Below are 15,312 nucleotides of genomic sequence, written 5' to 3'. Positions count from 1 at the left end.
ATGGTGCCTACTATGTGCTAGTGACTGTGTTAAGTGCTTTACAAACATTATTTGATCCTCACAACAACTCTGGCAGGTATTCCCATTTTACAATTGGGCAAAGAGAACTTAAGTGATTTGCTTAGAGTCAAACAGCTAAATTTAAACTTGGGTCATCTTGAGTCCAGGCCCAATACTATATCTGCTGTGCCACCTTTCCTAACTTTTTGGATGGGAATGTAACAAATCAAACACTGAATATCATCTCATTTGGGGCATCACACAGTATTTATTCTTTTTTGTTCTCTCACTTGAGATTTAAGTTGGTATTCTAGTTAAGTCTGTTACATATTTGAAACACTATTGGTTGAATTAAGGAAAAAACCCACCAAGATCAAATGAAATTTTTTTTTAATTAGCTCTTTTCCCCAACAAGCTATCTAACTTGTAGTTTATGTAGTTAGTTCTTCACCTACCTTAGCCTTGTCCATGCAAAAAGTAGAGGGTTGTCACCAGCTTACAAGCTTGAACTCTTACTTGGCTTTCCTGGCATGATGTTAGGGAACTGGCAAACCAGAGTTCATTATATAAAAGCTTCCATTCATGTATTATCTCAAGCAGGATTCTTTATATCCAAAGTCCATGAAGGCAAAATCAGTCCAACAAATATTTATTAAACTCCTTTTGTGCTCAAGATACTGTTTTAGGCATTATAGATAAAAAAAAAATCTCTGTTCAAAGAAGGTGTAGTCTAGCTGAGAAGTTTATATTCCACATACAATTGAATATAATATAAAGCAGACTGAGAAGCAAAAGAGTGCTCAAAATTGTAGGGACAAGAGAAGGCAGCATCAGGGCTGAACCTTGAAGGAAGAAAAGAATCCTGTGATGCAGGGATGAGGGGCAAAAACAATCCAGCCTGGGCTAATGTGTAGAATGGAAAATAAGTATCAAACTCCAGAAACAATTAATTGTCTGGTTTGGCTAGAATATACTTTCTGAAGAGACAAAGTGGAAAGTAAGGTGGTATGACAGAGCTTTGCCGTCAGATACCCAAATTAGAGGCCACTGAAAGAGACCTTAACAGCCAGAAACAACAGAACTTAGCACCTGATTAGCAATGAGACTTAAGATAGGAAAATATTATATAGGAACTTTACTTTGTCCTGGCCCAACACTCCTCTGACCTCCTTCCCATCAGGTCTCCCCAGCAGTAGCCTCAGAGTGACCTAGGGATTCAGACCAATAGGCAATGGTTGATGTTTCAAGCACACATACACAAAAAAATGCTAGTTTAGGCTTATGTGAAGGAGAGTAACATGAAATGTCTTGAAAAGTAGGTAACATTGAGAGTCAGGCCTAGAGACAGGAAGTCCTGGGTTCAAATCTAGCTTCAGATACTTCCTAGCTGTGTGACCCTGGGAAAGTCACTTGACCTCCATTGCCTAGCCCTTACTGCTCTTCTGCCTTTGAACCAATGCACAGTACTGATTCTAAGATGGAAGGTAAGGGTTTAAAAAAAAAGAAAAAAATGAAAGAAAAGAAAAGTAGATAAGAACCAATTGTGGACCACCTCAAATAGGGTTTTAATTCAATAAGCATTTATTAGGCACCTATTATGTGCCAGGTACTGTGGGAAGTGCTGGTGATACAAAGACAAAAGTGAAGTCATTCTTTAGAACACATTCACTCTACTAAAGATGGAAATAACATACACAGAACTATCTATGAAGTGAGAGAGGGCAATCTAATATGAAGGTCAGCTTATTTACAATAATAGGCTGGAGGCACAGTGGAAGGGTAGCAGAGTAATGAAGAGAATCAACATCAATCCATATGAAAATGAGAAGAACCTATACAGGCCAGCTCCAGCACAGCAGTGTTAACTGTTAACTGTTAACATAGTCAAGACTATGAAGGCTAGAATTTGAGAACAAGGAATGATATACTCTGGGAGAAACATAGAGAATTAGAAATTAAAGAATAAAGTTTCCAACTTTATAGAAAAGAAACTGGAGGCATGAATGATATAAATTTAAAAAAAACCAGGTTATAGAGTGAATAAGTGATGTTGAAAACAGAATTCAGTTCCTGTCATCGTATTGGAATTCCTCCCTTACTGGTCAAATGTTTCTATATATTTCTACTTTTTGTATGACTGTTGGGAAAAAAACTAATTTATGATTTATCTTTTTAGATAAAAATCATCTCATCAAATACACATTCTTTGTAGGAAACATAGTAAAGTACTTTTATTTCTTGTAATCTGAAATTAAATTTGAGAACCAATTACAGGCTAAGAATTGGGCTCCTTTAGTAAGTTTATTGATCAGAATGTATTTATTCTAAATAGCAAGCATATGCTTCTCTTTGTGTCTAATGGAATTTATTTAGTTGCCTATGAGAGAAGCCGTTCAATCCACAAAAGAGTAGCAGATAGGCAGCTAGAAAGGACTTCCTCCTCTCTGTGCCATCAATAAAAGTGTAGTTGGCAAATCACTTTGTGACACAGCATCAAACTGAAATATAAACGGATCCCTGTGGGCTGCATATTGACTTAGGAAGCCACAAATTAACATTGTCTTTGCTATATCATTTTAATTTATTTTGTTAAATATTTTCCAATTACATTTTAAACTGGTTCAGGCTGCATTAGGGAGCTTGGTCCTCTGGTTGAGAATGTGATACCTCTGGTCTAATGTCTCTAGAGAAAGCTTCAATGTCCTCTCAGTTAAATCTCAAGTTGTTGGTTCATGGGTTCCCCTTTGCGGTCACCTTCTTTTTATCAAGAATTGTACAGAATGCAATAAAAATCAACTTATCAACTAAAACTCATTAACAAGTGAATCAGCACAGGAGACTACTGGAGGTGATACTACATTGTCAGATGGCTGTGAAACAGGGGATGGAGATTAAATGGAGAGAGGATAAATTCACCAGATCCTAGTTACAGTGACAGTAAAGGAAACAGCAAAATTCTGTGCATGCAGATCCCACCTGGATTGGGTCAGGGAATTAGACCAGAATTTTTATTTTTTGTTATTTAGTCTTGTCTGACCCTTTATTATCCAATTGAAGATTTTCTTGGCAAAGGCACAAGAGTGGTTTTCCATTTCCTTCTCCAGCTCATTTGACAGATGAGGAACTGAGGCAGTTAGGGATGAGTGACTTGCTCAGGGTCACACAGCTATTAAGTGTCTGAGGCCAGATTTGAACTCAAAAAGAAGAGTCTTCTTGACTCTAGGCTTCATACTCTATCCACTGCACCCCCTAGCGGCCTCTCTGCCCAGGGTGGCAGCACCTTTCATTTGTAGTTGACTGACTGCTGGAATGTGTTTATGTCCCTACCTATCTCCTGAGAAATTCAAAGTTCTTAGGCTTCCTCACTCCTTCCATCTGGGGAAAACTATATTTCCCTTTGGGACCCTTGTCTATAAGTGATTAGAGAATAGGCCTCAGTCAGGAAGACTCTCAAGTTCTGTCAGCATATACTTACCACATGACCCTAGATAAATCACCTAACTTCCCAGTGCCCTAGGCAACTCCCTAGGACTATAAATGTCAGAGAAGTTTCCATTAGTATTGGTTGAGATATTTTCCCCACTGAATGTTTCTTACATCAATGAAAATATACGTAAAGAACAAAAAGAAATGATCATTTTGTAAGGGTGTTCTCAGGATAATGGGAAGATGTATGACTAGTATTTTTAAGGAATGATACTATTGTGTCTATCTATCTATTAATAGTTATATTGTTATCTACAATATTAGCCCAAACTTCATAAATTTGGTGTATTGGGAATTATTACCAAATACGTTAAGGTTTTGTATCAAGTTTTATTGAAAGTATTGATTAGCCTAATAGAATCTGAAGCCTCTCCAAGATAATATTTATAAAGCACTTAAAATGTGCCCGATTGGGGCTGCCTAGGGGCAGCCATGTGGCTCAGTGGTTTGAGAACCAGGTTTTAGAGATAGGAGGTCCTGGTTTCAAATCTGGCCTCTTAGCCCTATAACCCTATAACCCTGGGCAAGACATTTAACCCCAATTGTCTAATCCTTACCACTTTTCTGCATTGGAACCGATTTGCTTTCCCCTCTCCCTGAAAGTAATTCTTTAGAAATATTAATGGAAAAGTTCATGCATACTTTTGAAATTTAAGAATATGATTTCTTACTAAAAGGAATTGACTGCAGTAAATTTGAGACCAGAGTTTAAACAAAGAAATTGTATTGATAATAGAACAGTAAACATGGTAGTGATCCATGGCTGTGAAAGTTGAACTATAAGGAAAGTTGAGAGGCACAGAATCTATATTTTTGAATTGTGGTGCTGGAGAAAACTTTTGAGAGTTCTTTGGACAACAAAAAGATCAAATCAGTCAATACTTAAAGAAATAAATTCAAACTATTCACTGGAAGATAAAATACCAAAGCTGAGACTTAATACTTTAGCCACATAATGAGAAGAGAGGACACACTGGAAAATGTGATAGTGAAATCACTTTTAAAGACATATATATTAATTTAAGGTCACCAAGGAATTCACTTATGAAATTCCTAAATGAAACACACAAGTCAGGATGGAGTTTTATGGCAGTTTAATCTCAACGGGAGTAAGAAGAAGGAGAGAGAGAGAAGGAAAGAAGCGGACAAGGAAAGAGATTAACTCAACCTTCTGGGAGTGCCAGAGGGAGTCTAGGCCTTGGAAGGCCAAGGCAGAGAAGGGAACCAGTCCTTTGACTCATGTGACCGATCTGAAGGAAAGCTGTCTGCGGGTCTCTTCCCTGCTCGAGCTCCTAGAACAGACTGGCGCCTAGCCCTGTCCCCAGGAAATGCGCGAGCTCCAGAGGCTGCTCTCCACCTCACTTCCTGCACCTCACACGTGCCAGTGGTGGCTCAAGCTTGGCTTAGGACAGTCCAGGTGGGCAGTTAGTTGTTTCTGATTTGAAATTGACTAGCACATGCCCGTGTAGTGGGTGTGCACACTTTTGACCAAGCAAGATGGAGGAGATTTAAAAATCACAAAAAGACCCTGATGTTGGGAAGGATTGAAAGCAAAAAGAGAAGGGTCTGGCAGAGGATGAGATGGATAGTGTGATGGAACCAATGAACATGAACTTGTACAAACTTCTTCAGGAGATAATGGAGTTTTTGTCAAAGGGCCTGGTGTGCTATGGTCCATGGGGTCACAAAGGGTCGGACAAGACTGAATGAATTTTAACAAACAACAAGGCAGCAACTGGGTGACTCAGTGGATTGAGAGCCAGGCCTAGAGATGGGAGGTCTGGATTCAAATCTGGTCTCAGACTCTTCATAACTGTGTGACCCTGGGCAAGTCACTTGACCCCCATTGCCTAGCCCTTACTGCTCTTTTGCCTTGTAAGCAATACACAGTATTGATTCCAAGATAGAAGGTAACGTTTTAAAAAACAAACAACAAACTTGGCCCATACTGGCATTAGATATATCCTGTTTTTTGATGTTAGCTCAATTTGCTTATCTGCATACATAAGCAGTGCTTAAAGCTAGCTTTTGAGGACATTTCCTTCCAAGAATTCAAGGCATAGAGATAAACCTACTTGGATGGAACTAGATAATTTCTTGGGTTTTCCCATGCCCTCCAGTGATACAGATCACAACCTACCCATCTCATGTGACTCTTGTCCATAGCCTCTCATATGTTTGCCGTAAGCGTTAACACCCCAATGTATTGGGAGATTTCCACGGCAACATGTAAAACAGATAAACATACGGAAAGCAAAACAGGAAAAGAGGGACTGGTTCCTTTGTTCTTTCTGGTCAAAAGGAAAAGAGGAGGGAAGAAGCCAAAGGCAGGGGTTCCCATGTCTGCCAACTCCTGCAACTTACTGAATAGCAATCAGGTTGTCCACTGTAATGCACATCTGCCATCTAGTAAAAACAGACTTTCAAAAGATTAAATTCTTCAATACATTCCCCAGGTTTCTGCGCATATAAGATAGGCTATCACTCAGTCCCTTTTGAGTGTCAACCTGTCTGTGAACCACCCAGTAAACATTACATTGCCGGGAACATGGGGGAAAGATGTTTGTGCTGTGATAATCAGAGAGAAAAGTCTCCAATCCTCCCCCCACCCCTCCCAGTCAGTAGCCAACAGGGCACAGGCAGAGAAAGCTGAGCTTCATTAAGAGAATGTCTGATGGGCAGATATCACTGTCAACTAACTCCAGGGGATTGGTGGTTGCAAGGTTGGAAAGAAAGCATCTTTGAAAAAGAAAATATCCTCCCTGATTTGGGAACTATTTGATCTGATGAGAATTGATAAAGAATCCTAAGCCATTTGAATACATCTCAACTTAAATTTGCCTTCATTATTTTTAGTTTAGTGTGTTATTCTACATTTAGCACACAGATGAATAATTCCAAGGAAGTGATCATAAATTTTTTAACGTCTCAGTGCTGTCATTCTAGAACAAGGGCACATTGAGGAGATAACATCATCTCAATATGTGGGCTGAGTTGAGTCTGCTTCAGATGGTTTTTCTCAAAGTTAATTGATGGAAACTTCCCACCTTCAGAGTCTCTTATTACCTTAGCAATGCCATGCCAAGACTGCTGAACTGCAGCTGTGGGTGTTATGCAGACACCCACACTACCAGTGTCAGGAAGGCTGTTCTTTCAAACCTCTAATTTATCTAATAATGTCTTTATAGACTTGTGTAGGTTTGGCATTGTAATGAAAATGTTGCCTGGCTTGGGTTAGAACAAGAGTTCAGTTTGCAGCCTCAAAAATTTGTATTCTCTTGTGTGCACACAGAAGACACTAGCACGCACATTGGGGAAAGGGTCTCATTAATCCCTGCTCCTGTCTGTCTAACATAAGCCTTAGGATCTGAGTTGTAAAATTCTGTTAACCATTCACTTAAGCTACTCTTGATTGATTCATTTCTCTAAGCTTCAAGTTCTCTCAATCTCACAGGAGTTATTGTAAGGAAAGCTCTTTGGAAATCTAAATTTGCTATTGAAATTTAAGTTATTTTTGTCACTATTCTGTTACTATTAATAAAAAAATTTCATTTTTGTCCATTTGCTACAGTGAGTTAAATTCCTTTTGGTACCCTGACGTATTCTGGGCATTTAGAATTAGAAAATTATTATTTATTAGAGCAAAAAAGGAATTTAATGATTATCTAGTTCCTTCATTTTTAAAGTGAGGAAATGGGCCAAGAGCAATTAAATTATTTGCTTAGTATCATATGGCTAGTTAACAACAGAACTGTGACAGTTTTCTGACTCCTGGTCCCATTATATCATATTGTCTCTATCAAGATTGGACATGGCTGTTAGATGCTATAATTTTGATTCTCTCCCGGAAAAGTGTCACCTCACTCAGTATGAAACCACATATATCCAGCCTTCAAAGTCAGACTGAATCACTGATTAGATACTGAGATAGCATCTAATCTTTTGCACCCTGTGGCCACATGGAGCTAGCACATGGTGTGAATTATAAGATTCCATACTGCCTTCCAAGGGTTTGAGTTATTGACATAAATTTAAGGAATTTTCCTTGCTTGCTCTAGCAAACAAAGGCAGATGACCAAAATTTGAAAAAAACAACAACAAAACAAAACAAAAAATTTGTGTGTTCACTGCAGTGAGGGGAAATCCTAAGGTTTTCTTTAGCGTAGTCCATGTTGCTGAGTCCACACTTTCTAGTGTGAAGTCTAAACAGGAAAGTATTCATGTCTTGCGAAGAAAAAAATGCTCTTTCCTGAGATTTACCAACCAGCAAAGAATATAGTGTTAATCCACTGATTCTGGAAATGATTTTCATGCTCCCATAATGATAGAACATCTGTGTCTGTCTTAACGTTCTGCTGCAAAGTGTCACTGCTTGACTTTTACAAAATGAATCATTTGGGAAACGCCTGCCTAAAAAAAATTAATTTGTGTAAACATTGACTAAAGCCTGAGCCACAGAAGGTATGTAGCTTGTGCATTATAACACAGTCAATGTCTTTTTGTGATTCATAAAACAGTCTTTTAGGCAAGTTTTGGTTTTGGTTTTTTTTTTTTTAGCATATAAACATGGTGCCAAAATAGTCTGTGTTAGCTAATAGATTAAATAATTAGGTTGAGTAGTAGATATTAACAGCAGGGCTTACTAATCAAGACATCTATGACCGTGGCCCATACAAAGTAAAATCCCAAGGATTTTCATGCATGCCAGCTGAGTTGAGAATTCATGTATATGTCTAATGTACAGGATAATTGTTAGCTTCAAGTAATACCAGGTAGTATGACGGGTGATACCTGAAATAACTGAGGAAACAAATATTCAAGCTTCTAAGCATATCAATTTATTAATCCATGCATCCTAATTGCATAACAAATAAGGACCAGGCCTCCTTAGCTTGACATTAAACCCCAAAGACAGAGGGACAGAGATTTTTGGAATTAAAAGAAAAAAAATGTAAACTAGGATACAAGATTGAGTAATTTAATTTCTAACTGGAGAAAAGATTAGGAGTTTTCTGAGTTGGGAAGGGGAGAGCAAGCAGGGGCAATTCTCTGAAATCAGAAAAGAGATGCTCCATTCCCACCGTAACTGAGTTACTAGTACAGGTCAGTGTTCAGATAAGACAATCAGGTTGCTTGAGATGTCTAATTATGAGAAGACTCCTTGCAGCGTTTGTTGGATCTGACTGGGTTTCTTGTCAGCATAATCTAGGTCCTTAGTTAAACATCTTTAAGCAACAAGTAGAGGCAGTCAGGCTTCCCAGACATCCAGGGCCAGGTCCAAACCACAATAAAGTTTTCTCACAATTCTCATCATTGGATAAAGGTTTCTCACAAGACAAAAATTGAACTAGAGCATAATTGAATAGAAAGGGAATTGATCTAGATCCAGAATTGAGACATGAGATGGAGTTGGTGTGCTTTCCTCAATTTTCACAAATTCTCTCAGTTGTTTGATTATGGGTATCAATATGTGACAGTCTTACTGAGCCCAGAAGCCTCCTTTATGAGCCAATTCATATGAAATTCAATAATACTTTGGGAAATTCTAATACATTTTCATGTACACAGAGCCACTACCAGCTTTGGGAACTATCTATCCAAATGAAGCCTAAGTAGAATGCTGATGAAATATTTCTTCTCTTTTTTTCAGTTGAGGATGTTCATGCTAAATTAAAAATGATCCAGTGGCACATACATAATATAGAATTATTATATGTACCTGCACATAACTAGGTTGGATGCTTCGAGGTCCAAAGCAAAGAATAAAGTGCCGATAAGCATTCATTAAGCCCTCCAAGGTTAGGATAATAGGTTCAAAAGAAAGAGAGTAACTTGGGGGAGGGGGAGAATTGAGAGAGGAAAGTCTAGACCTGTTAATTCATTGTTGTGGGAATTCCCAGTGTGAAATATCCCTTAACTGGTGAAAATAATTACTCCTTTGTTATTTATAGTCTTTTACTTGTTGTTGTCTGGGGCACTAATTGGTTAAGAAACCTGCCCAGGGTCACATAGTCATTTTGTATCAAAGCCTGGACTTGAACCCGGGGTTTCCTGATTCCAAATCCTATTCCTAATCAGCTGTGACATCCTGTCTCTACCACCTGTATCCTCTTTATCAAAAGAATCATTTTCAAGTCTACTTCAAATAATTTAGAGGGATTACTTAACAACTCAGAATCCTAAATTGAAGTCCAGAAGACCTGGGTTCAGATTCCATGTGGATACTTACTAGCTCTGTGACCTTGGACAAGTCTCTTAACCTCCTATTCCCCCCCTCCCCCCCCCCCAAAAAAAACCCTACTCTCTTAAGACTACAAATTACAGTTGTTAATTGCATGGTGGAGAGAGTTCCCATACCAGTGAATTAAGGGGTCTCAACACAGCCCCCAAATATAGAGTAGACTGTTAGCCTATTTTAAGTATTCTTATTCCCAGCTATTAACCTCCCTGTGTCTCAATCTCTTCATCTATAAAATGAGGGTTAGACTTAGACTCGATGGCCTTTAAAGTTCCAACCCTATGGGGCAGTTCGCTGGCACAGTGGATAGAGAGCCAAGCCTGGAGTTGGGAGGACTCAGGTTTAAAGTTGGCCTCAGACATTTCCCACCTGTGTGACCCTGGGTGCCCCATTTGCCTAGCCCTTGCCCTTCTGGCTTACAGTTGTCACTAAGACAGAAAGTAAGGGGTTTAAAAAAATGATTATTTTCTCTACTTGGAGAAGAGGTGACTAAATTAATCTGGTTACTTCAAAAAAAATGCTTCTAATTTCCAGAGCTCCTCTCAAATAAATAATCTAACACAAAATTCAGAGAAGTCTCAGCACAGTGAAATTTACCCAATCATTTACCTTCTCCCCAACAAGAGAAATTTGCACTCCCTAATATTTGTCAGCCATGTCTTCCATTTGCTCAAACATCAAAACTCCTTGCATCAGAATCTTCCTAGTACTGTATGAGAAAAGGTGAATGGAGGCAGTTATTATCTCGTTAGTCATTCCCGGTAATTCTCTTAATAATGACAGGATAGGCTTCTGTTTAAGTAGTATCAAACATTCTCAGATGTGACTGTTTTAAAATATATTTGCAAATCTGATTTCTCATCAATCATCACTGTTTCAATTCAAAGTCAAAACCATAAGAAAAGATTCAGGTTTAGTTTATAGCTTTCTGTCACATGGGAATCGCTGTGTGGATAAAGTGTCTGGCTTGATGTTGAACATCCCCCTAGGTATTAGTCAGCTAATTCTCTTCCCTACCTCACTGAAAATATTTTCATTCTGTCTGACAAAAGGGAAAAAAATTAACAGGGACTAAAAGTGTCTTCAGATGATGCATCTGCCACTAATGAAACTGATGATGATTAATGCTCTCATTCTCTAAAGTTTTAACACCCTTAATTCAGAGCTAAATGGTTGGAAATTGAACAATAAAAAGTTTCCTTTTTAACAGAGAGAAGATGAGAAGATGGGGGGGGGGGGGCTACAGAGGAGAGGGGATTGTACAGGAAAGGTGATTTGGCAATAACCACTAGAATCTTTACAGCCAGTCATGTGACAGTAAGGCCAAGGGAATAAAATAAGATAATCTTTATAAAGCCAATCATTTGCAAATTTACCTCAAGTAATTAAAAAGGATTACTTAACTCAAAATTTCTGAGTTGGAGTTGGGAAGATCTGGGCTCCGATCCCTATCTTTGTGACCTTGGGTTAGTCTCTTACCTCTTACTACCCTCTACTCTAGACAACTCTCTTAAGACTATAAATTACATTTAATAAATAAATAAAGGCTATAAATTACAGAGAGACTGCTAATTATATTGGTGGAGGGAGTTTCTGCACTGGGTGTTCCTATACCAATGAATTAAGTGGTCCAAACTCGCCCAAGGATTAGAGCTCTGGTTAGGGCCAGTGGATTTATTCAGAAAAATATATTCTTCCTTAGGGTACATATATTGCTTAAGAACTGCCTGGGTTTCACAGGGACCTAACCAGAGGTGGAGATCCTATTTATTTCCCCTGGTAGATGGTAAACTCCATGAAAGCAAGGACCACTATCTTTTTAATCTTTGGTTCACTCCTGGTCTGCAGACTGTGTTTAATTGAATTAATTCCACAATTGTCAAAGGGGTTCTTTCTAAATGTTTTGCTCAGCATTGGAGGATTTAAACACTGCCACCATATGCCCTTTGTTTTATGATGCCCATTTGTTTTTAATTTCAGTCATTTCCTGACATCCCCGCCCCCCCCCCAACTCCTTCCCAGGAACAAAGAAAAATAGTTAAGCAAAACCCCAGGGTCTTTCTTTCCCTCTGTCTCCCAGTCCCCCTCTCCCTTTCCCCGTCTCTCTGAATTTAGCTGATTTTTAGTGTTGCTTTTATTAGTATCATTGCAGTTATTTTATTTATTAGTATCTTGGTTCTGCTTTTTTCCCCTACATTCATTCATACGCCTCCCCATATTTCTTTGAATCCCTCCTCCTTCATTTCTTATAGCAAAATAATATTCTATTACATTTACAACCCACATTTCCTTCAGCCATTCTCTAATCTGAGTGTTCTCACTTTCTACTTTTTTTTTTTGCTACCACAGAAACCACTACTATATTTTCATATATATTTTTGGGCCGTTTCATCTTTGACCTCCTCGTATCCCTTCTGATTCTGAAACAACTTCAGCTTTATACAGAAATCACTGCTTTATTAACTCTTGTTGAAAACAGCCTTCCCTTTCTCTTTTTCAGTAATTGCCCTTCCTTTTTGGCTGCTGCTTTAGCCAGAGCGACATCAGATGAAGTCCTTCAGAGTGATCTTTCTATGTACTACATACCAAAGGAAACAGATGGCTCAGAAGGGACTGTGGGTGAGTAACCTTGTGCATTATTGAAGATACTAAAATGTTGTTAAGCAAAATGACCCACAGAAAATAGCACTGAAATCTATATTCAATTGTAGTTCCCTAGTGATAGGTTCAGATAATTCATACCAAAAAAGGACATTAAAAAAAAAGTAGCTAGAAAAGGGAAAAAACTTTGCAGATAAATTCAGAAGAAAGGAAAGAGGTACAGGAAGGTACCATGCTACAAGAGAAAAGGAAATACTTACAATGACAGCTATAGTAGAAGAGACTGATGGCTAGACAAATGGAAAGAATGAGCAGAAGAGAAGGCAGAGAGCATTAATAATTAGTCAGAGACTGAACGTTATTATTTTAATCATTTCTGACTTCTCAGTTTTAATGGGAACACAATAAATATAAAATTTTGTCACTTACCTTTAATAAATCAAACACAAGGAGCACCAAATATGTTGTATTATGCAAAAAATAAAAAAGCAAGAATAAGAAAAGCTTCCTAAAAACAACTGTAAACCAGAACTTTTTGTTACAGCAAATTTCCTATCAACCAAAAGGGGGGTGGGGTGGCTATAAGGAAAATGTACAGCAGACATTCCAGCTTTTTAGAGAGGCTTTTTCCCTCAGGCAAAGGAGCAGAATAGATTTGTCAATGTCTAAGAGAGGAAGAATTTATTCATTCCATAACTGCCTCTAAGGAAATGTTGATGTTTTTGAGAATAAGAGGCCTTTCACCGCAACATTCTCTTAATATGGCAGATTTTCATTTCAACATATTTACTTAAGAGCTACTATGTTTACCATGCTAGGTTTCTGGGATAAAAGGATAAAAAATGCCATAGCCTCTAACTTCAAGGAAAGGTGAGAGGGACAACATTATATACACATATATGTATATATAAAATACATACATATAATATATATATATGTATATATATATATATATACACATACACATATAAAATTCAACTCAACAGCTTTATGCTAAGTACAGTACTAGGTGCTTGGGGATATAATGGCAAAAACCAAAGTTCCTGCCTTCCAGGAACTTACATTCTACTGAGAGAAATAATTTGCACATTAATAAATTAAAATATAAGGCAAACTAAGCAGGATGGGAATTGGAAAAGCTTACAGAGGAGGAGAAGGAAGAGGAGCTAAGCTTCAAAGGAAAGTAAGAATTCTGAGAAGCAAAAATGAGGAGCTAGAGCATCCCAGGCAGGTAAGACAGCTACGTGAATTCATAGAGGCAAGAGATACATTTCTGAGTTCGAGAAATGACTATCTGGTCTAGCTGATAATTATATGGCTGTAATATGCACCAAATCCAAAAAGACAAGTAAAAATTGGACTGCAGAGGGCCTTAAATGACAGTAAAAGGAGTTTGTATTCTGTCCTAGAAGCCATGAGGAGAAAGAAAAGAACACTCTCAGCTGGAATTCAGGAAAGGTTTCACAGATAAAGTGGTACCTGAGCTGAGCCTTGAAGGAAGATAAGATTCCAAAAGGCAGAAATAAAAAGAGGGCCATTGCACCTGTGCCAGTGCACTGAGGAAATGTGGAGTTAAAGGAACAACTAGTGTAAAGAAGTAGTGATATGGTTGGCTCTGTGCCTTAGATTATTTCAGTAAGTGTGTTAAGGATGTATTTAAGAGGGAAGAGACTAGCAGCAGGGAACCTATTCAAGAGGCTATTGCAATAGTCCAGATGAGAGCTGATGAGGCCCTGAGCAAGAGTTATTGGGGTGGGGGTGAGGGATGGGTAGAGAGAACAACTGAGGAAGTGGAGCAAATAGGAGAGATGGGAGAGATGTTGCAGAGGGAGAATTGATAGGACATGACAATTGATTAGATGTGAAGAAATGAGGGAAGGGGAAGAGTCAAATATGACAGATTTGTAATCTGGGTACTGGAGCATGATAGTGCTTTTAGGAGAAATAGAGAAGTTGGAAAAGGGGGGTTAGAGGAGAGGGGTGTGTATGAGTTATGTTATGAGTGTCTTAAGTTTGAGGTGTCAGTGGAACAAACTGGTGAAGCTGTCTAACAGGCTCTGGATGCAAAATTGGAGCACAAAAGGAGGGAGTAGGTATTTAAATTTGAGATTCATCTGTAAAGATGTGATTATTATATCAAGAAGAAGAGAAGAGATCACCATGGAGGAATTTTAAAAGGGAAGAAGAATGAAGGGCGGTGCTTTGAGGAATACTTATATAGAGGGAGCAGCAGAAAGACTCTAGTCAGAAAGCTAAAAAAGAAATGGAAAAAAGGAGAGTCACAGAAGCCAAGGGAGGAAAGGGTAGGAGCGAAGAGTTTACAGTGTCTATAGCTTTAGAAGAGTCATGGAGGCTGAAAAAAAGCTATAGAGTTACCAATTAAAAGGTTATTGGTAGTTTCTCTAATAAAAGTCTCATTTCTGAGTCAAATTTATAAGAATAAAAGTCATTCCCCAATTAATAAATGGCCAAAGGGGAACAGGTAGTTTTCAGAAGAAATCAAAGCTATGCCCCAAATCACTATTGATTAGAAAAACGCAAAATTAAACAGTTCTGATGTACCACTTTATGCTTATCAGATTGACTGATACAACTAAAAAGGAATATGACAAATGTTGGAGGGGATTGGAAAAATTGGGATAGAAATTATTGTTAATGGAGTTGTAAACTGATCCAACCATCTGGTGAGCAATTTGGAATTATGGTCAAAGGGCTGTAAAACTGAGCTACATATTCTTTGATTGACAATACTATTATTGGGTCTATATCCCAAAGAGATAGAAGAAAAAGGAAAAGGGCCTAGATCCATGTTGGTGAACCTCTGACACAGATGCTGGAGGAGGCTGCCCCCCTCCCCCTCTCCACAACACCTGAGGACATTTCTCACATATGACCTGCCCCTCTGCACAGCAGCCCAGTGGGAGTGCTTCTTCCCTCCCCTGTCTGTGATAATATGGGGATCACATGCAGCATGAGGGTTACAGCTT

The 15,312-nt window shown here is 38.4% G+C and overlaps 2 protein-coding genes across 8 annotated transcripts in view; one reads left to right on the top strand and one right to left on the bottom strand.

Moving 5' to 3' along the window:
* TRIM37 (tripartite motif containing 37) overlaps nucleotides 1-15,312 on the bottom strand; it is a 213,840-nt gene that overhangs the window by 19,378 nt on the left and 179,150 nt on the right. The window lies entirely within an intron of this gene.
* The window catches only part of PPM1E (protein phosphatase, Mg2+/Mn2+ dependent 1E), a 214,921-nt gene that overhangs the window by 153,321 nt on the left and 46,288 nt on the right, over nucleotides 1-15,312 (top strand). The window contains exon 2 of the mRNA XM_056814203.1: nucleotides 12,225-12,343. Coding sequence (XP_056670181.1) covers nucleotides 12,225-12,343 — 119 coding nt within the window. The remainder of the gene's footprint in view (nucleotides 1-12,224; nucleotides 12,344-15,312) is intronic.

The sequence above is a fragment of the Monodelphis domestica genome, chromosome 2 (assembly GCF_027887165.1).
Source record: "Monodelphis domestica isolate mMonDom1 chromosome 2, mMonDom1.pri, whole genome shotgun sequence".
Classification (NCBI taxonomy): domain Eukaryota; kingdom Metazoa; phylum Chordata; class Mammalia; order Didelphimorphia; family Didelphidae; genus Monodelphis; species Monodelphis domestica.
Note: the sequence above shows the minus strand (reverse complement) of the source record. Positions and strands in the feature narration are given on the sequence as shown.